The sequence below is a fragment of the Coturnix japonica genome, chromosome 2 (genome assembly GCF_054131305.1).
Source record: "Coturnix japonica strain WE chromosome 2, WE-NBRP24, whole genome shotgun sequence".
Taxonomy (NCBI): Eukaryota; Metazoa; Chordata; class Aves; order Galliformes; family Phasianidae; genus Coturnix; species Coturnix japonica.
Genome location: NC_140664.1, coordinates 66423827 through 66446180, shown reverse-complemented (window position 1 = coordinate 66446180; position 22354 = coordinate 66423827). Strand labels below are relative to the sequence as shown.

Genomic DNA, 22354 nt, shown 5'->3' with positions numbered 1-22354 from the left:
AGTTTACAATTTATAATACCACAAAGGAAATGGACATTTTAGTTAGCTAAGTGTCTTAGCTAGCATGTGTAAGTCTGTATGTAAAACACTATTCCAAGAGATTTTTTTCCTTGTTCTTGCATCTCAGTTATATGTGTCCAGAATGTGAATAGAGGTAAAAATTTGTCTTTAGAATCATAGATTCCTTAGATTTAGAAGGGACATTCAATGGTCACCTAGTCCAACACCCCTGCAGTGAACAGGGGCATGCACTGCTAGATCAGGTTGCCCAGGGCTTGATCCAGCATTGCCTTGAAAGTCTCCAGGGACAGGGCACCCGCCATATTTCTAGGCAACCTGTTCTAGTGCCGCTTCACCCTCACTGTAGAAGACTTTTTCCTTATACCCAGTCTAAATCTACCCTCTTTGATCTTGAAGCCATTCCCCTTGTTCTGTCACCACAGACCCTGCTAAAGAGTCTGTCCCTTTCTTTCCTGTAGCTCCCCTTCAGATATTGAAAGGTCACTATCAGGTCACCTCAGAGCCTTCTCTTCTTCAGGCTGAAGAGCCTCAGCTCTCTCAGCCTGTCTTCATGGGAGAGGTCTTCCACCCCTTGAATCATTTCTGTGGCCCACCTCTGGATGCACACCAGCAGGCCTATGTCTCTCTTGTACCAAGGAATCCACATCAGGATGCAGTTCTCCAGGTGAGGCCTCACAGAGTAGAGGTGCAGAATCACCTTCCTTAATCTGCTGATCACACTTCTTTTGACACAGCCTAGGATACAGTTGGCTTTCTGGGCTGCAAGGGCACATTGCTGGCTCATGTCCAGCTTGCCATCCATCAGTACCCCCAGGTCTTTTTCAGCAGGGCTGCAATCAATCCTTTCATTCCCCAGACTGTATTGGTAGTGAGGGTTGGCTCAACCCAGATGAAAGATATTCCATTTGGTTCCTCAAATCATGGGGTGTAAGTGCACTTGGTAGCTGATACACATTACGTGGCAATGACGACAGAGTGCAAAGGGAGGGAGTAGGGCAGGGGGATGCTGGGGATGCTGCTGTTCTAGCAGATCCTAGATCCCTTATAAAGGTGGCGAGACAGATAGCCTGGCTGAAGTGCCTCTATACCAATGCATGCAGCCTGAGTAACAAGCAGGAGGAACTGGAAACTGTGATGCACTCGGAAAGTTATGACCTTGTTGCTATCACAGAAACATGGTGGGATGACTCCCACAATTGGGATACTGCCATTGATGGCTATAGACTCTTTAGGAGAGATAGGCGAGGTAGGAAGGGTGGGGGAGTTGCTCTCTCTGTCAGAGATTGGATAAACTGTGAGGAGCTTCCTATGAGAAACAGTCAGGAACAGGTTGAGAGCCTGTGGGTTAGGATTAGAGATGGGACTAATAAAGGTCAGCTGGTATTAGGGGTATACTACAGGCCACCTGATCAAGGGGAGGCTGTTGATGAGGCTTTCTTGCTCCAGATGCATGAGGCATCTGGCTCACGGGCTCTTGTCCTGGTGGGGGACTTCAACCATCCGGACATCTCTTGGGAAAACCACACCGCGAGCTGCAAGAGCTCCAGAAGGCTCTTGGAATCCATTGATGATAGCTTTCTGGTTCAGGTATTGGACAGACCGACCAGAGGTCAAGCGTTGCTGGACCTGCTGCTCACCAACGCTGAGGAGATCATCAAAGGCATCAAGGTTGGAGGCTGCCTGGGCTCCAGCGACCATGCCCTGGTTGAGTTTGTGATCTCAAGCAATGTGGGCCTGGCAAAGAACAGGATCAGGGCACTGAACTTTAGAAGAGCAGACTTCAAGCTACTCAATGGATTGCTGGCCAAGATCCCCTGGCGCGCTGCCCTCAAAGACAAGGATGTTGAGGAGAGCTGGCTGCTCTTCAAGGATGCCCTCCTGGAAGCACAAGAGGTCTCCATTCCTCTGAATAAGAAAGTGGGCAGGTGAGGTAGGAAACCGGCATGGCTCAGCAAGGACCTGCTGAGAGAACTGAGGATGAAGAAAGGAGTGTACAAGCTCTGGAAACAAGGCTGTGTCACCTGGGAAGAATACAGGGATGCCGTCCGGACTTGCAGACATGGGATCAGGGAAGCCAAGGCGCAGGCAGAACTGAACTTGGCAAGGGACATGAAAAACAATAAGAAAACCTTCTACAGGTACATTGGCCAGAAGAGACAGGCCAAAACAGGCGTACCTACTTTGGTAAATTTAAAAGGAGAACTGGCTTCAACAGATGAAGAGAAAGCTGAGGTGCTGAATGAGTTCTTCACCTCGGTCTTCACTGGTGGCCAGGATTCTAGTCTTTTTCACGTCCCTAAGCCCTGCATCCCCAGACCTCTATGTGGGAACCAAAGAGGTAAATCCCTCCCCACTGTAAGGGTAGAGCAAGTCCGAGAGTGCCTCCTTAGACTGAATGAGTACAAGTCTATGGGGCCAGATGGCGTGCATCCCAGGGTCCTGAAGGAGCCGGCTGAGGTTGTTGCCGAGCTGCTCTCCATAATATTTGAGAAGTCGTTGCTGTCAGGTGAGGTCCTGGATGATTGGAGGAAGGGTCACATCACTCCCATATACAAGAAGGGGAGTAGGGAGGACCCGGGGAACTACACGCCGATGAGTCTCACCTCTGTGCCTGGGAAGATCATGGAACAGATCCTCCTGGACAACATGCTCGATCACATAAAGAATGAGCATGTGATTCAAGACAGCCAGCATGGCTTCACCAGGGGAAGGTCATGCTTAACTAATCTTGTGGCATTCTATGACGGAGTGACGGCATTGGTGGACAAAGGGAAGGCAACCAATGTCATTTACCTGGACCTGAGCAAGGCCAGTAACGAGTGGTGTCCCCCAAGGGTCTGTCTTGGGGCCGGTGCTCTTTAACATCTTTATTAATGACATCGATGAGGGAATTGAGTGCACCCTCAGCAAGTTTGCTGATGACACCAAGCTGAGTGGTGCGGTCGATACAGTGGAAGGAAGGGATGCCATTCAGAGGGACCTAAACAGGCTGGAAAGCTGGGCTCAGGTGAACCTAATGAGGTTCAACACAGCAAAGTACAAGGCTTTGCACTTGGGCCGGAAGAACCCCAGGCACCTGTACGGGCTGGGAGGAGTGGTCCTTGAGAGCAGCTCGGCAGAGAAGGACCTGGGGTCTTGATGGATGAGAGACTTAACATGAGCCAGCAGTGTGCTCTGGCAGCTTGGAAAGCAAATGGGATACTGGGGTCCATCAGGAGAGGGGTGGTCAGCAGGGATAGGGAGGTGATTGTCCCTCTCTACTCTGTTCTTGTGAGGCCCCATCTGGAGTACTGTGTCCAGGTGTGGAGCCCTCAGTACAAGAAAGACATAGATATTTTGGAAAGGGTCCAGAGGAGGGCCACGAAGGAGGGGGAAGTTCTTTACTAGGAGAGTGGTTAGGCCCTGGAACAGGCTGCCCAGGGAGGCTGTGGATGCCCCGTCCTTGGAGGTGTTCAAGGCCAGGTTGGACGGGGCCCTGGGTAACCTGATCTAGTAAATGTATATGTTTGGTGGCCCTGCTAGGCAGGGGGGTTGGAACTACATGATCTTTGAGATCTCTTCCAACCCGGGTCATTCTGTGATTCGGTTTGTTGAACCTCAAGAGATTCACCTGGCCCCTTTGGATTTAAGTAGTTAACAGTGCCTACAGTGTGTTAGGGTTGGGTTTGGTACTAAGAGGTATTTTCTTGATGTTTACAAGGGTTTGGGGTTAGTAAATCACAGAAAAGATAATGCTGCATATAGGCTTTTATTTCCTCTGTATTATACTATCTTATAAGCAGAAAGATTGAAGCAAACAGTTCAGTATTATGTTTTTTCTTGCTAGTATTTAGATGTAAAAATTCCACGCTGCTTTCCAGATAATCTGTTCTTTGTATCATACAGCTTTCCCTATGATAAATCAGTTCCTTCAGCAACCAGCCAAACCTCATGCTTTTCACTCATACCTCACACAGGAGGAAATGGTACTTTACAGACTAGCTTTCAGAAGCCTGCATAGGCCAGGTATACTTTGCAATAAATACAAAACAGAAGATGGTAATCAAGTATTGAGAATTATCTCTGTGTTGGATGGAGATCACCTACTGAAAGACTTTTCCAGTGATTCTGAAAAACCCTCGTGCTTCTGAGGTTAAATATGGTTGACAATACCTTGTTTCCACCTTAGAAAGTCCACTATTTTCCAGCATGGCATATTAACTCACAACAAGTTTTAAGACAATTTTATGGGTAAAATGCATGATCTAGGCCAAGTGGGTTTTCACTTAACTGATTTTCTTAGTGTCCATTACTACTTAGTTCCAGTCCTTTGCTTTTGTTTGCTTTAGTCAACTTCCCACAGTATACAACAATTTACCCAGGAAAATTGAAGGGAGATCAGATGTGTTGCACTGGTACAACTTTGTCAGCATGTATAAGTTAACATAACTTGTTTCTGGGCATATACTAACTTTCACCTTATCTTCAAATCCTTGAGTCAATCCTGTGTCTCAGAATCTTGTGGAGCCAGGAAACTTCAGAAAGCAAAGTAATTCCCTAAGATTTCTACTTTTCTGAAAAGCTTCTTCCTTGACTCTTCCTCTGCTTTCCTCTTGCCAATAGCCTTCTAACTCAAGGTGCAATACACACATCTTTCTATCTTTCCAGCATTAGCAGCCATCAAAACAAATTTAGTGATGTCTCAAATCTGTACAAGACCTGTATTCATTTAGATTCCTCTCACAGAAAGTTTATTTGTGGCTACAGAAGTCTTATTTTCTACTGAAAGAGTGATAAACAGCAAGCCAAAACTGACTATCATCCTTACAGTTGTACATATGTACATACTCTCTTAGGAGAACAAGAAACCTTTTTGCTATGAGTCTGAGCTAGTGCTAAAGGCAGACATGAGGATATACATGGGAAAGAGGATACTGTAATTCATTTTTGATTTTTGAAACACACAGTACAAGACACAATGTATTTTGTCACTTGTAATCTGGGAACTTTTTTCTTTATCCACTTCTGCACAGTTCTCAGAATAAAGTCCCCTAATTCAACTTGGGGACTTGAGGCACTCTTGTAATAAAAACTGCAAAAGAAAGTAAGATCTACTGAGTCTGAAAGCAGAGAATACAAGTGGATACTCAGTTTTATGCTTAGGTCTTGTTTATCCTTCCATAACCTTTTCAGAATCTCTGAAACAACATAAGATTTGTAATTAATCTATGTGTGCACTTTCTCTCTGTTTCAAGGAGGAGTTAAAGCAGCTGTATTTATTTATTTGAAATATCAACAGCATAGAATTTGTTAAAATAAACCCATGGAGATCACTCAAATAATTTGTGTCCTTTCCAATTGCTGGTATGCATTGCTGTTGATATTGCACCAGGAATCATGGAAACATTTTACTGCCTAGTCTCTGGCTTCACAAGATAGAATGTTGCTAGTCCAGCTCACAAGTTTGAGCCTAAGGTTTTACTTTCTCCAACTATAAAGAAAAGTCTTGTGTAAGACTTCAGTGCATTGTAAGGATGAGAAAGTGTACCTTAGAAGCTAACTAGAAATTAAAATGCATTGGATTTTTAATGCACATTGAAGCAATGTTTAACTTCAAGGTTAATATAACTGGAGAGATACTATGAGCAGTTACTAGATGGTTCTCACTGAAGATACACTGTACAAGCTCAGTAAAATAATCAGTATTATACTGTTATTTTTATCCTTTTTGTTTATCAACAAAAATGAATAGCTTAAATAAAGACATGTTTGTTACTTGTATCAGAAGCCACCGAAGCATATCTTTGTTTCCAAAACAATTTGGTTTAAGCAATCCAGGGCTTGCTTGGATTTTTTTTTTGCCTCATCTGCTGCCAAGTGAATTGAAGAAAACACCTTTCCAGTCAAACTTAATGCTAGCTGGAAAACATAGCTCTGGCAAAATCCCCAAAACAGCACAGCTATGATTTTGCTGCTTTATTTGGAAGAGAATATCTTTCTGGTATTATATTCCTAAATAATTACTTTACAAAGTACAGCTGAAGGCGGTACACAGTTAGCGTGAGGCCAGTTGTGCAAGACCCCCAGTTTCGTAAGGATGGACTAACAAGGATGAGCAGAGATTTAGCAGTCTGTAAATCTTTCAGAGCTGCAGAGATTTGATATTTACCAAACAGAAGACCTTGAAGGTCTGAAAGAAAAGTAACAGCTGGGAGTACAAATTAATTGACAAACACTGAATGCCATGAATATTAAAAACAATGTATAGAAATATAATTTTTTTTGTTTTCTAGTTATGTGGACAACACAGTAAGTAGTGTTTTGTTCCTATTACCTATCATGTCTGTGTTTGCTTTGATAGTATAGTATTGTTCTCTATGATTGTTTTTCCTTTGTTGGTCCTTCTAAACCTATTGATTTTGCTGTGAAACTGAGTTGCCTGTGGCCTCATTATCTGCAGTAATCTTTTAAAACAAGGATCCTCACAGAGAAAACAGTATCTCTAATTTTGTTTTTCTCCCATAGAAAGAATTATTTTGTTTTGTCTTACTAATAAGAATTGAAGATAAGGAGGCATTGCTATTAGAATTATTAAAACTGATACCTATAGCTGTTTTAGCTCCCTCTTTTTTGTATGTATTCTTCTGCCTCACTCTGACAGTGTAAGAAATTATTTTGTTTAAACTTTCTTGTTGCCTTCAGCTCTTCCTATAAAATCAACAGGATTCTTACCTGCACAGTGTGTGGCTTGGCTTAGGTCTTTCCAGGTATTTTTTATGCCTCTAGGTGTCTTGGACTGATTTGCAATTTGCTGAATATTTGAAGGCAGATATTGAGATGGATCATCAGTGATGAATACAAGTTCCCCAATTAAAATGGAAATGTGAGGTTCTTTGCAGGATGAGGTGAGAAAACACCTAGGATAAAAATAATGTAAATCTGGTTTCACATAACATTATATGATCCTAATTGAAACTCATTACTTTTGCTATATATTCAATTGATTTTAGCAGTACTCATGCAGATTCACATTAGTATAACTGATTTTAACATTTGGCTTCAAGAACAACAGCGTAGAATGAATTGTCTTCAAATGGTATTTCGTCTCCTCCCTCTACCTTAGCTCAGACTGAGTACAGGCACAGGATTAGGAGGAAGTGAACACCTAACCTTGAGCATTCATGGTAGAAGTAGAAAGGCAGACAAGTATAAAATATTATAAAATAATCCTCTGAGGGCAACAGGCAACACAAGTTACAGATAGGCTCTATACCCATGCAACAAATGCATAATTGCTTTCATCCCAGCTTATTCTTATTTAAATAAAGAGTTCACAATATCTATAAATCATACCTTCTGGATCCCTGCCAATGTTTTGTAAATTCAGAAAGATGCAAAACAGAATTATAGAAAGGATGGAACAGAAAGTTGATTTCAGAATAGTATTATATTTACGTACTATCATAAATACATGCTACTGAGATGTTCAGTGGTTTGGTATTTACTAGTCAGTGAATATAGAAACATTTATTTGCGTCAGGTGCCCGACCAGAAAAGCACAGATCAAGTTTAGTCATGACCTTGCTGGATTTATAACTAGAAAATGAGACATAATTGTTAAAATGTAGCCAGGTATGTTATGCACATCTAAATATCACATGCTAAAGTTTTAATTTTACATTAAAAAATCCTCTAAGACTTAAGAATTTTCTCTAAAGGACAAAAGAAAACAAAACACAAAACGATAAGGCAGGATTATACGACAGTCCAGAGGCAGAAATGAATGATGATAGATGCCACAGAACCAAAGCATCTAATCTAAGGGCTTTTACTACCGTATAAAAATACTGATGCAACAAAGCAATTAGCTTGATTGAGAAGCTCAGACTGTGACATGAGAATATCCAAGAAGCAAAAGGAATGAAGCCTGCACTCTAGCAAACTGAAGGCAGACACTTATGACCTTAGTAATTCACATAATCAGTAATTCACTGCCAAAAATCTTGGTCTAGTTAACATATAATGTGTTTGCTTCAGCATCCTGTAAAATCAGTGAAGTCTTTTCTTTCCCTTGTGAATTTTATTTTTCATTTGTAATCTTGTGAGTTTAAGGTATGTTGTGGAAGTATGATTGTAGAACTCTCACTTCTTTTTGTGCTGTCACCTAAAGTTCTAAGCACTTCAATTGGGAAAGATGACCCCAGGAACTTCCATTAATATGAAGAAGTATATATAATCAAGAAAAGCTTCTATCACATAGATTTTGGTTAATCTCGTATTCTGCACTCAGGGTATATTTTGCTGTCTTCCTTTAGAGAAATGTGTTTGAAAGACTTTTTTTTTTTTTTTTTGCTGGTAGACCACTTACTTTTTTTGTTTTTGTCTTGAATATTCATGGCAAGATAAATTTGTTTCCCTTCTTTCTATTTTTTGCAGGAAGGCCATGTATGTGATGGTGCATGGCCTTTTGCTTCCCCCAGCAGCCCATTTCAGCACATGGAAGGATTTCATCCAACAGTAGGTCTGTCTGTGAACTCCTGTATATTACACACCCTGCTTTTCCTTTGGTGACTGATCTCTCCCTAGTGCAATACCACAGATTGGTTTGTTATCCCTGAGTTACAGAGTGCCCGCTTCCACATGGAAACCTCTGCTCATGAAATCAATCTGTTTAATGGCAGAAAACAGTTATTGTGAATCCTCAGTGCTTGCATCCGTGATCATACACATATATTTGCTGACATCCAGCACAGATGGCAACCGGGCTTTACCTCCTGGAGGCTGAAGGGCAGTTTACCTTGACCACGTCAAAAACAATTGTTTGCAGCCTTTAGACAACGACTTCGGCTTTATCCCCTGCAGTTCTATCCCAGCCCTGAACTCCAGGTTTCCCAGAAGGCCGCACCCCCTTGTTGAAGTCCCACCCCTTGTTTAATACAGCGGTCCGCGCCCCTCCGGCGCTTCCTCCATCGCGCCGTCAGCTGGTGCTGGCTGTGACGTCACAGGTACCGGCCGCACGGTGGGGAGGCGCGGCGCGGCGCGGCGCCCCCAAGATGGCGGATCAGATCCCTCTGCACCCGGTGCCGCGCAGCGCCCAGCGCAGAGCGGCCTATTACAGCAGCGCCTCCGCGGCGCAGAGGCACAACAGGTACGGGCAAGGGCGGCGTGGGCGTATCCTCAGCCCGCGGCTCCACACCTTCGGTTGAGGCGCTTGGCGTCCCCTCGCCCAGCCCCGCCGTGCTCTGGGTACCGCCCGCCCGGTCTCTGACAGCGGGTGGCGACCCGGCGTAGGACAATATGAGGGCTGCCTTGTTTTCCGAGGCCTGCGTGGTGCCGGCTGTCCCGCTCGGTTCCCGGACCGGCCGCAGATTAGGGCGGCCCCAGCGGTGCGCCGGGCGGGCTGCGGGCCCTCTGTGGAGGATGCGTTCTGGACCATGTCGCGCTTGTGCGGCCTGGGTTGCCCCAGTGCCGGCTGCTCCGGGGTGGGTGGTATTCGTGGCCGGTAGCTCGCCTGGCGACGGGCTGCCCACCTTAGGGGGCTTCTATGGGCATCGTTAGTAAACACGCTGTGAGACAGCCGCTGTGTCTTAGAGAGTAAAGTGTGAGTGTGAAAATTGACCTTAGGCTTCTTAAATTGTACTCTGGGGTGAGAGGGTGTTAAGGACATAGAAGAAACTCATTCAAAGGTTTGCTCCCGAGTTAAGATTGAATGTTTCTTTCCTTCCTGTTTTCCTGAGGAACTCTGAGGGGTACGTACCATCATCGTTCAGGGGGAAGCACTTTGCTCTGTAATTTGTGTATGTCCTTCAGACAGTGCTCTTGAGGTGTTGGAAATGGTTGCAGTTAGTTGACTTAGTTGTTTGAGGCAATTTTCTTCTCTCGGTTCTTATGGGGCATTGAATGCAGGTGCAGGGACTGGAGGGAATAGGCTTGCTGGCTGTAGCAGATGGACTTTCTAAGCGTAGAATAACTGCTGTTCTAAGTTAAATTATTGAAATCAGTTCATCAGGATTAAAACAAGAAGATTTGCTAGTATGGAGTAATTAACAGAAGCAACGATTGAAAACTGGTTTAAAAAAAATTGAAATTAAAACCAGGTTTAAATAATATCACCTTGATTTTCTTTTTAAACCAGATAAGCTTGCAGATGTTCACAGGATAGTCCTCTGATAGGACAGTCTGCTGTAGTTGTCTTCTCCTTTTCTTTAGTACTTGAATGTCTGACAGTCTGTGGTAGGTCTGTTTGCTCTGAGGAAAGGCGGTGTCATCAATCATCCCTATTTTTCAGAGAATTGAGGCAGGGGAGGTTCTTCACAGGATCTGTAAGCTTTTTAGTAGATGGTCCCCTTCATAAGAAAAAGGGAAGGGGGAGGGTAATTGTAAGGAAAACCTTAGTCTAGGCCATCAAAGGTATCACGTGTTTCTATTGTAGCTTTGGAGCACTGAAAAACACTACAAGATGTATGACAAGTTCATAAAGCATATAGGTACATAGGTTTTTTTAGAGATTTATTTTAACCCAGTAATTGCTGTTACATATACAAACTGCTTGAACTTGACCAAATAAGCAGATTAAATAAGCTGTAAGATCTGACAAGGAAATACATATTCATCATGGATCTGTTTTTTTCCCCCTCTGTCTCATTTGATTAGCTTTGCCTTCCTCAAACTTTTTGAGGGCATACTTCATCCCACGGTTTATGTTGTTGATAAAGATGTTAAGGAGCACCAGTCCCAAGACAGACCCCTGATGGGCACCACTCATGCCCATCCTGCACCTGAACATAAAGCCACTGACAACCATTCTCTGGCAACACCCATTCAAATAGTTTTTTAATCTACCGAATAGTCCAGCCTTCAAATCCACATCTCTCCAATTTAGGGTTAAGGATATAGTTTGGGACTGTGTCAGAGGCCTTGTATGAGTCCAGGTAGATGACATCAGTTGTACTTGGCTGCTGATATTGCTGCTTCATCTTAGCAGGCCACCAGATTGGTCAGATATGATCTGCCATTGTTGAAGCTGTGCTGTCTGTCTTAAGTCACGTCCTCATCTTGGGTGTGCCTTGATACTTTTTCAGACATATTTGCTTCTTGATCTTTCCAGGTGCAGGTGTGAGGCTCACTGGCCTCTAGTTCCTTAATTCTTCCTTTCTACCTTTCTTTAGCATGGGAGTCACTGGGGACTTTTCTTGGCAGCCACAATTTTTCAAATATGATGGAGAACTGCTTTGCAACCACATCAGTCAGTTCCTGAAATGGATATTGCTCTGGCCTTATCGACTTCTATGCATCCAGCCTCACAAAGTAGTTCTGGACTTGCTGCAGTCTTACACTGGGAGGAATTTTGCTCTCCATACCCCTGCTCAAATGTACATGGGTACAAGAGATGTGGGAAGCCTGACTGACAGTGAAGACTGAAGCAAAGAACTCTTGAATTACCTCAGCCCTCCCCATGTCTGAAGAGGCCAGTTCTCCCCTTTTATTTAGTTTTGCTACAACTTGTAGTTCTTATAACTTAAAGTTATAATTGATCTACAGTTCCTAAGCCCTTGTGAATGCTTCATCCTGCTTTTCTAACCTTTCTCAGCAGCACAGACTTCTAAGAGGACTTGCATTCCTATGTAAGCTGTGGCAAAGCACCTGCTTTTGCAAATGCATGTGTGAGTGTTGAAGTGAGGTGTGATAGGCAGGAAGTTATCACATGCACATATACATACAGTCTTTGTTTCAAAGAGCATAATTTGTACTTCTAAAGATATCTAGAGATGGACACTAATTAAAGTGGTTTTTTGATCTCAAGATTAATCCAGGTTTCTGGGCTCTCAAGAGACTTGTCATAATTTTTTCTTTTCAGTGAAGAATTTACAGTTCTTACATTGCCTCTTTTGCAAGTTTTATACACAGATCCTTAACTTTAGCACAGTAATGTTATTTAGCTTGAGCTGATTTCCCTGCTACTGGCAACTTGAGTTAATACAACTAAGCAGTTGTTTACCTGTAGTGGCCTCAGAGCTAATTTGTAGGGTGACTTATTTTGCTTAAGCTGGGCAGCATGTAGGAGTCTGCTATCATTGCTGTTGTTAGTTCTGCAGTAAGGAGAAATTCTTTCTCATCCAGTGTGTCTCTACTGTGCTTGAGTACTTGAGAGTCCTGTTTTGACCATTAGCATGTATTTTAAAGCTGGAATGTGTTCTTCACACATCTAAGGAACTGCAATGCTATACACCTGAGATCACATGCTTTTAAATAGAATTGAACAGAAACTGATTGTGTGCTACTGTTAGAAACTAGGAAAATCTATTTTGAGGTAAGCAGTTGTCTATATTTTAATAATTAACAATTTTTTTAGTGTGTAATATATACTGTAATAGTTGTAGAAAGCTTGGAGGAAGAAAAAAGCTGTTGTTTTGTGATTAACACTTTGTCTTTCAGCACAAAGGATCTGAAACAGTTGCTGTGGGTTCTTTTTTGTTTGATTTGGTTTTATGCCATGTGGGAAAAAGAGGACTGGAGAGCTCCTGGGATCAGTGCGAATGCAGTGAGAATAATGCTCTTGTCTTATGTGCTAGACTTGTATAGTCAGAAGCCTAAGAGTAAGCAACAGCTGAGCACAGAAAGGAAGATAGCTGTGCTCTGTGTTGTCCGTCCACCTTACATATGGATATAAATCAAGAAGCTGGGGGGAATTTTGAAGCTGACTGAGTTAAACAGTGCTCAACCCTCATTTATCTGTAAGCAAGTCATCTAGTTCATTAAGGTGTCCTGCGCTTGTTGCTGTCAGTGTATGTTGCCTCTGGTCTAGCAGTGCTATAGTGTGAGGTGTTGGGACAGCTGAGTTGGTGCTAGAGTATGAGGTCTTACCGGCTGTGTCTGTTAGTACATAAATATAATTACACTTCAAGTACTCAGAGGCATGCCCACATTGTTCCAAAAAACCTTTCATTCTAATGAAGAAATCCTCCAGCATTATTATGTGTAATGTGGGTCATGATGGTGTACTTGTGAATGACCACGATGGAGATGCATCAAGAGGCTGCAGTAAAACAAGTAGTGGAGCAGATCAACTGCTGTTGCCTCTATGTAGTTTCTCTTCTGATAGAGAACTCAGGTTTTAGGGAACTGTTGTTATTTAATTATTGTTTTTGTTTGTGTGACAGAGAACTGGTAACTACACGAATTTCAGATGAGTGTAACCTAAGGTTCATCCATATGTGCCAGAAGTGTCATTAACTGTTAATAACCAAAAATAGTGTTCCTGATGGTGTTTTGCATTTAGCTAATGCACAGGTATTGGAATGTATTGTAAATGAGCACCCATTAAAATATAAAGCTCAATGTTATGTTGATATATTCAAATATTGTAATGTACATATATACATATACACTTTTTTAATGTAAGGGAGAAAGAATTGAGTATGTGGCAAAGAAATGGCTGCAGAATTGTATTTAGGAGGGTCACAGTGATTTTGATCCTAAAGATCATCTGCTGCTGTTTTGCCATTCTTACAGAGCAGGTCTATTGTGTATGCTGTTACGTTTGCTCTATAAGAGAACTATTGTCCCAGTGATTTGTATTGATTTTAACTGAAATTTAAAGTCTTTTCATCTTTTGCAAGGCGAAACTTGTTTCAATTCAAAATAAATAAAAAGAAAACTGAGCAGCTGAAGCTGGACTTCTTGTCTTTAGTTGTCAGCCTTTCTTCATGTATGGTTTTGGACAGATTCACTGTATTTGATTGGAGCTGTGTCACTAAGTCATTTGCAGACTGTCTCTGAGATGCCACCTCTTAGTCCTGGTTCTTCCATCAGGGCAGCATGGTTGACAACTTTGCACTTAGGATGTTGTTTTTATATCATACTTGTTGGGTCTTTGTTTTCAACATTATCCCATGTTACAAAGTAACAACACTTTATTAGAAAAATGAGTTATCATTGGTTTTATTTTATTTTTTAAACTTGCTCCTCAATTTATATCTTGTGTTCATTAGTCATACTTGCAGTCCCGGACTGGATGATGCTCTGTTTTCTGTAGACTTGATTCATAGGTTAATATTACCTTTTGGGATGGATACCTGTGAGATTTTGGATAGGTTTAGATTCTGGTATTTTTTTGTCTGGGAAGAGGTTGGGCCAGCCTGACGTATAACCTATGAAGAGCCAACTTGGTTTATGTTAATGCTCTTGGAGCTTTTACATAGTTATGTAGTGTATGTTGTCATATATTAGTTTCTGTGGCTTTTGCTTGTCAGAGCAATCTTTGTTTTAGTGTCATGGGTAACCAAAGTACATACAAGTAGAGTTGCTCACAGTATTAACTGTGAAGTATTTTTACATACAATGACATTTTTATTAATATCATACCTGTGGAATTGTACTCCATCTGCAATAGTATGTTTTGATGACATAGTAACTTTAAGTAATTTTTCTAATAAGTTTTTTGACTCAATATTGCTTAGAATCATATGTTTGGAAAATGCTTGTTTTTTTGGCACTAGTGATATACTTTACACACACAGACAAATAAATGATCTTGAGTGTGATTATTCTTAGAGTGATTTTTCTTAATCAGAATAATTTTTATATTAAGGCACAGAAATGCTTGAGTACTTACAGCAGTGAAGGTCAGGCTGCTGCTATTGCGGGTGATGACTATCCTTTACAATGAGCACGTGGCTGCGGGTGCAGTAAACTTTTAAAATGTATATTTAAGGCTGTTTGTATTCCAGCTGTATTTTTACCCAATATTTGCATGCCTTCCTGATTCTTGTCTGTAGTATCCAAATACAGTGATTTGTGTTCCTCGGACAGGCACTTGGATTGCTTAGAATGGGGAGGAAAAACAATTGATCAAGCAGTGTCAATAGCAATCCCCAGTGACAGTGATAAAATGGCCCCGTTGTTGTGATCCATGATGTACCTTACTAATTAAAAATAGGGTTCTAGCGAATGCAGATATTTCCTCAGGTCCCGCTGTTTATTTTGTTATTGGTCATACCTATTTGTTAAGTAGATATTCACTCATCCTGTCCTGGCTTGAAAAAAGATGTTGATTCTGTTAGGGCATGTGTAGTGCTTTCTAAGGTGAGGAAAGGGGAGTAGGGAATGGTGTGGGATTTTTTGTCTGTTTTTAAATGGCAGCTTCCTTATGCGTGTCTCTTGTATTTGCTTCTGTCATATGCATCTCTGGCAAGGAGGTGTGAACTAGGTGAGAGGGGAGGCAAATGGCATTCAGAGCTTTTGCTTTGTCTGGTGGCACCTGCGGTTCTAGTTAGCTGTGATTTAAGCCATTTTTTGAATGGCTGCCTATGGAAGGTGGTAACTGTGTAGTCTGCATTTAGACCCTTTTTTCAACAGGCACAAGGTTTTTCTTTATTTCTGCATGACAGAAGTCAATAGTGTGTGGTTTGTTGTGCTTTTCTTACAGTGATTGATCCAAAGTGCTCCGCTACAGTTTACCAGAAACTGAGTTGCTTGTTAAAGGCTGGGGGCACCTTAATTTGGCTTATTACAGTAGCTATTAGTCACTTTAGTTGATAAACTTGCTTACCTACAGTAGAAGTACTTTTTTTTCCTGTTTTGTTGTCCATTTGACAAATGTGCACCATAATGTGAGTGCTGTAATACGTTACGATTAATATGTAATACATTTAACGATTCTATTATGTAAGGTCACAAAAGCAAAGTTATATGTTGAAATTTAATACAACTATTTGGTATACAAATCTTCAGCTTCCCTGAAAACTGTGTAAAAGTGTATTTTGATGTTTTAACTATTGATCTTACTGTGGTTTTTGTCCTCTTCTGTATGGAGTTGTCTAACAGGCCTGTCCCTGATGATGTGTAGGAATTGTTAACAGGACTGCGTTCTCTGAGTGTTTGTTATTAGGTCAGGACTCAGATTCAGAGATTTTTGGTAGTGAGATTAGGTAGGGGTACATTTGCATTAGAGCTACAGCTGCAACACTGACAAGCTCTGGTAGATTTTTGTGTATTTCTGAAGAAAGCATTCCTGTGGTCTTGGAGGAAGAGGTTAAAGGGAGTTGTTCAGATCTCATGTATTTACCTGCAGATGGCTTCACTTCTGTCAGTCTGTTTAGAATGCAACTCTGTAATGCAACCAAATTTGTTGCTGAGTACATCATAGAGGTGTTTGAAATTAAAGGGAAACAGTAACTTCCAGTCTTTAGAAACACTGAAGAATATTTGGTGGGGGGAAAAAAAGTGTAATTGGATTTGTCTCATGTAGCTTGTAGCAAAGAAAATACTTTCTGAAGATACTGGATGCTTGAATGAGAGGAGCTGTTGTGGAGCACCTATATAGGAATCTATAATTGTAAGCATGATTATAGATAAATGTATATTTAATGAAAACTTTCTTGCTGCTGTGGAAAGTTTAAGTCTTTATGTCATGAAACAGGATCTGAACGTCTGTATCAGTGCAAAATGCAGGATACAGTAGTTGCTGCTTTGTTGGTTTGTCGTCTTTAAACAATTCTTGCTCTTTGTCTGAATTGAGTCTGCCCATTTCTCTATTTTTTTCCTTTTCCTGCGCCTTCTAGATTTGGTTATCCTTATGCTCAGACTTGAGAGGTGTTCACATAGGTTAGGCTGTGGAGGAATGACTAACGATAGCACAGGATAGAGCTGGGTCAGATTATGCTTCTCTCTCCTATCATTTTACTGGCCATGAGCAGAAGCAAAGCAGAACTCTGGCAAGTAGCCATCAAAGCAAAATGATGACTTGGGTTGTTGTTTTCATAGCAGATGCTCATATACAAGAGCTTTTAAACAGGCTTGTATATGATTTCCTTTAGCTTAAGTTTCTTAAATGTAATCCCTATGAAAAAAAGCTAGATTTTGTTGAAAATTGTTCAGTGTTAATGTTCCTTTTTTTCATAGGAAGCCATATTCTTGTCAGACAGTTGTTATCATATTTGATCTAGTAGCAGCCATGCAGAGAGTTTTGATGTCTTCGCTCTGGCAGCTTTATTCATGTTGCTTTCTGTGCTTCCTTATTTTAATAAAAGTTTCTAGAATTACACTTAATTGATTTGTCATTCAAGGCAAATCCACTCTTGAGGCAATTAAGTGTGGAAAAACACTAGGTAACAAAGACATAAAAATTTTTGTCCTCATCCTAGTTAGGAAAAATGCATTATTCATTGTCCTATTGTTTTTAAATACTGAAGCACAATTTTCTTGCACAATAGCAAAACTACTTTTGAAACAGAATAAATTGCTTGCCAGTTCAAAGGCTATATTTTGAAGTCAGATGCTTATGCTCATTATCTTCACTGCTTGGTGAGGTTCCCATATTTAAAAGTGCAAACTAGATAGCAATTGTGAAAAAATAATTGTTTATTATGGCAAAGAAATATGTAAGTGATTACAATGAGAACATTGGTGTGTTCTACAAATATCACCACATTTGCTACAGTAGCGTTAAATACTAAGCAGATCTCTGATATATTTCTCAGCCAGGAGTGTTTCTCTTAATTGTCTTGTATCAGTATGCTCCAGCAGGAGAGACATTAGCCATGTTTGTTTTGTTAGCTCTGTATATAAAGCAAATTAGTTTTGAATCGGATACTATTCAAGTTATGTAAGTCAGAGAGGTCTGTTGCTGCTTGCTCCAGTATAGCTGGCAGATAGTGATTTCACAGGGTGGTGTTACACCATTAATTGTTATGATGTCTAAAAGCAAAATACAGTGCAGAGAAAGGCTTTGTATTGGGAAGTGAGTAACTGTGATAATGCAATTAGCAAACTTAACCAAGGGAGAATATAAAAGCATTAAATGTGAGTGTACAGTTATACAATTATACAGTCAATAGATAAACAGATGTTTCATATGAAAAATTATCATGATAGATATATTCTTGGACTGGGGCAATAGATACCTTATATTTCTGGAGTGGGATAAGCCCAACCTCCAATTTTAACCAGGTTTGGGTGGCTAGAATGGTCTGTCCCCCAAAACCTCCAATCATTACTCTATCACCATTAAATCTAGTCAGATCTCCATAAATTATCAATGTTTCTGTCCCTGTGTCAACTAGGGCCATAACCCTCTGGACATTTTTCTGGGACCAGAATATTGTTAATTCCACATAGGGCCTCCAGTCCCATCTGGAGTCCCTAGGGGGACTGACATCCCTTGTCACAGCATGAACTGGGCTAAGCCTAAATCTTTTGCTTCTGGTGGTTTGGGAATTGTAGCCTGAGACACCTGAGGCAGCTTCTTCTTTCTAATGGGAACAATAAAGCCCTCTAAATTCCATGTTATTGTTGTCCTTCTTTCTATAATGCTTACCCTTGGTTTCTTAGGGTAATTTTGGATTTTTTGATTATTTTGTGTGCCCCGGTGGCGCAAGTGGTAGGAATGCCACGTTACAACACTGGAGAGCCTGGGTTCAAATCCTCCCCTGTGGCGCAAGTGGTAGAATGCTGCTCTGCTACACAGAGGCTCGAATCCCGGAGGGTTGGACTCAATGATCTCTAAGGTCCCTTCCAACCCACACGAGACTGTGATACTATGATCCTTCAGCTGTCTCCACAGCTGAAAGAGAACATGGTTGGGCTGTCCATCAATTTTTGCAAATTGAACACCAGCCCTAATAAGATCACTGAACATTTGCTTTCAGGACACCATTATGGGTCCCAATGGAAGGACTCGTGGAGCTGGCTTCTTGGTTTTAATTACCAGCAGAACTTCAGCTTCTTCTAACATTTGAATATTACATTTAGTCCACAGGCACTCTGTTTCTTCCAGGTCAGCTACTAATTGAGCCGCCTGCTGGACCTCTGATACCACTAGAGGGTTTAATATTGAAACTAGGGTGCCATGCAGGTGGGAAGGGGCCTACTGTAAAATCAAGTCCCTTATTCCCACCGAGAATTTAACCATATCAGAGCTGTCAAAGGTATCTTCATAGATGCCTCCCTCATACCCAATTCCTGAGTATAATTTTAAGGTCCTCCATGGAGAACCAATACCCTGCATGTAATGGTATGTCTGCCTTGTTTGGCCAAACCATACAGCATGCTGCCATTAACCAATCTAAAATAGAATGGTTTTCATCTGGAAACTGGGTACCAGCATATAATCTTTGCCTAAGGGCAGGGTGAACAGTTGCAGTAGCTAACTTAGGTATTTTTGTCTCACTAACCGTAACACTTTCCACCCCCAAATCCCATAAGCGCAATAGCCAGGTCGGTACACTCTCTCTAGGTTTCTGTCAAAACTGTTGTACCAGATCCATCAGTTCTATTGCTGTGTACCGTCAAGCAGTGACATGAAAATGTGTTTGGGCAGGGTAGACCCCTGCTGGTCCATCTTGAATTTTTTTTGGTTTTTGGGTTATGACAGGACAGAGTTCCAAGGAATCCATCATAGGCAGCTCTTCTAAATCGGTTTTAGTGATTTTATTTTCTTGTTTGACCAGGTCTGTTGTTTCAGAGTTATGGTTGTTATCCGTTGAAATCCATTGACCTGGACCATTGGGGAATGTAAGGGTGGTCCTTTCCCCATAAATATGCTAAGCTCTTGTTCTGAGTTTCAATACAGTCTTTCAATAATTGATTTTCATTTTCTGAAGTGTCAGCTCTGATTTCTGCCCAATTTAAGGCATTTAACAGTGGCCATGCCACTGCAGAGACAGCTAACTGCTGTTCTTTCATAATCGAATCATCCTTATTTAATCCTTGAAAAATACTCTGTCATGTGGAATGTGAAAGTACTCCCCATAACCCACAAGGGACCCCACTTTTCAACTACAGTGGCCAGTTGATAGCAGGGAGAACCCATAAATCCCGGGATCTGCCTAAGATTCATTTTGTCTTAACAGGGTGATGTTCTCCTCCTGACCCATTTATAAATAACCCACAAAGAAGACATTATGTCTGTTTGGCTTGCCAAATATATAGCTATATAATTATATGGACAGTGGGTAAACAGAGGTTAAACAGATGTTTCATAGGAATGTTTATTGTGATTGAAAGATAATCTACGATAAGTGAAAAATGTTCACCAGTGTTGAATGCTCACAGTAAACTCCACGCAGGAGTGTTCTTCAGAGAAAGAAATCCTGCCTTAGTGGTGGTCAGCCCTTAAATGAGATCTGGGAGAGGTGGAGCCAAGCTCCACCCCTTCAGGTAGCACAGCTGAATTACCTTCACCTGTGTTCCCACAGCTGACTCATTGCTTGCCTCAGGTGGTTAATCAGAGGTTCAGGCTGTGATCAACAGTTTCCCATACAGTGAGCCAGTTTAAACACAGGCTTTTCTTACTGAAATCCAACAGGCAGTAATAAGGTTGTTTAAGCACTAATTTTTATTGTTAGCTGTTTAAATTTGAGCATTTAAAATCAGTTTAGTTTGAGAGTAATCCATATAATCCTGTGTAGTATACCTTGTGACCTGTAAATAACTGCTATTTGTGTTCTTTTTTTTCTTAATGACTTTTTAGAATAGCAAGAATCAAAGAAGTATTGCCAGATGGCCATATTAAGAAAAATACCAGATGCATCCTTTTGCAAACAGCATTGTTTGTAAAGTTCAGCTGGGAGGCTTTTGCCATGTTTTAACCTTTATTTGCCTATTTTTGTAGGGGTTACTGTTAGTAATAGTTCCAAAAGTATTTTCTGTGGCTTTTTGTTTCCCCAAACCTCTTTTGTGTGGATTTGATATTTTTGTTTGTTTTTTTTAAAGCATCCTTGTGGTCAGCCTTTCTGACCATTTTGTTTGTAGGGGTTGATCTCTGTCTTATTTTATTAACATTCATCAGTTATTTTGCTATTGCATGCAAGCAGATTATCTCTGCACTGTTTTCTTCCAGCTAATAACCTCAGTAGTTCTTTGAATGGCCTATAACAGGAAACCTGAATAGCAGTGCAGTTCTTTTATATTTTTATACAGTTGAGTCATCAGAAACTGAAGAATTGGTGCAATTTACATACTCTCCATAGAATTTCCTTATCAAACATTCAGATGTTTTATGTTGGCTTAATAGGCATTGCACAAGTGCAAAATTGAAAGGGCAAATAGTTTCTGAAGAGGAACTGTTACTAGCCTAGTGTTGTTTTCATAGGTCTGCAGGCAAATCTGTTTTGATTTGCTGAATATTTCTGTCAAGAATTACATAAGTAACTGATGTTTTATTGACTAAGGCTGGTAGTCTGATGGGTGGACAGATTTAGGCTCAGGTCTATGTAGGTAGAAATAGACATAGGTATATCACGACAAGAAGTTCAAAAAACTCAGTGGATGTGCAAAGTTTATGCTTCTGAGAAAGTTCACATTATTTGCATCTGTATAAACCATGCTAAGGAAATTCTTTTTATTTTAGCAAAATCTTGCAAAGAATCCTTTGAGAAGTATGAAGCTGCAGTTCTGTACATACAAATTCAGTAGCAAACAATTTGTATCACAGTGCGTGGATGATTGCAGACCTTCTTGCTGTGTTACTATTTGTAATGCAAATGCTGATGTGTTAGGACAAATACGAGATGTTTAGGTTGAAAATCTCTCTCTAATGTAATTCCATATAGCATCAATTACCTTTTAGTACTTTGAGATTCCAGCTAATAAAAAATGTGTTGATTATTTATTTAGTGTTTTTATTTCATTTTTACAGATATCAAGTAGAAGATGAGTCCGCTCATTTGGATGAAATGCCACTAATGATGTCAGAAGAAGGCTTTGAAAATGATGAGAGCGATTACCACACCCTCCCAAGAGCCAGAATCTCGCAGAGAAAGAGAGGCTTGGAATGGTTTATTTGTGGTGGCTGGAAGTTCCTTTGCACTAGGTTTGTTTCATACTAGAAACAGTTATTTAACTGGTCAGTGATTTAAGTAAATACTGATTGCATCCCTGTGCTCTACATGTATCATAGAAAACACTGTAATTTGCTTGTTGTTTACCTGTTAAGTATTTTGCCTGCATTTTTTCTACTAGGGTGTTTATTAACTGTTAATAAAAGTTCCATGGGACTGCTGCCGTTTATTTCTCCTGTGTGCTTTGCTGAAAGAAACTGAAAAGAGGCTCTTAAGAGAGATTAGATACTGAAATTATAATAGTCCCAGGTCCATAATATACAAGCATGGTAGTCAGTTATACTCAAACCCACACAAAATAAAAGATGTTAAAACTGTCCTTGATTTTTTTTATTTTTTTTTTCTAACTTAACAAATTAATGCCCTCAAAAAAGTAGATTTTGTTCATATTGCTGAAAAGGGAAAGTTCATTAACTAATGATTAGTTAAAATTTCAGCTTTAAAGATTAAGTAATGTGTATAATGGTTGGTCTTAGAGTGAATTACAGCCAGTTAGCTCTAGTGATTTGCTTATT

At 40.7% G+C, this 22354-nt stretch overlaps 1 protein-coding gene and 1 long non-coding RNA gene across 9 annotated transcripts in view; one reads left to right on the top strand and one right to left on the bottom strand.

Annotated features, from left to right (window-relative positions):
* Positions 1-3755: 3755 nt before the first annotated feature.
* Positions 3756-8884, bottom strand: LOC107309754 (uncharacterized). The gene is made up of 3 exons (XR_014942692.1): positions 8369-8884; positions 6733-6917; positions 3756-5092 (listed from the first exon to the last, which is right to left on the bottom strand). It is a non-coding gene; the product is annotated as an uncharacterized LOC107309754 (long non-coding RNA).
* A 137-nt stretch (positions 8885-9021) lies between these two features.
* ATP9B (ATPase phospholipid transporting 9B) overlaps positions 9022-22354 on the top strand; it is a 150682-nt gene continuing 137349 nt past the window's right edge. For all 8 annotated transcript variants that reach the window (XR_001553320.2, XR_014942688.1, XM_085537711.1 and 5 more), the window contains exons 1-2: positions 9022-9148; positions 21638-21811. Coding sequence is in view for 4 of the 8 variants with exons in the window: in XM_085537711.1 (XP_085393837.1) it covers positions 9054-9148; positions 21638-21811 (269 nt within the window). In the remaining 4 variants the exon portion in view is untranslated. The remainder of the gene's footprint in view (positions 9149-21637; positions 21812-22354) is intronic.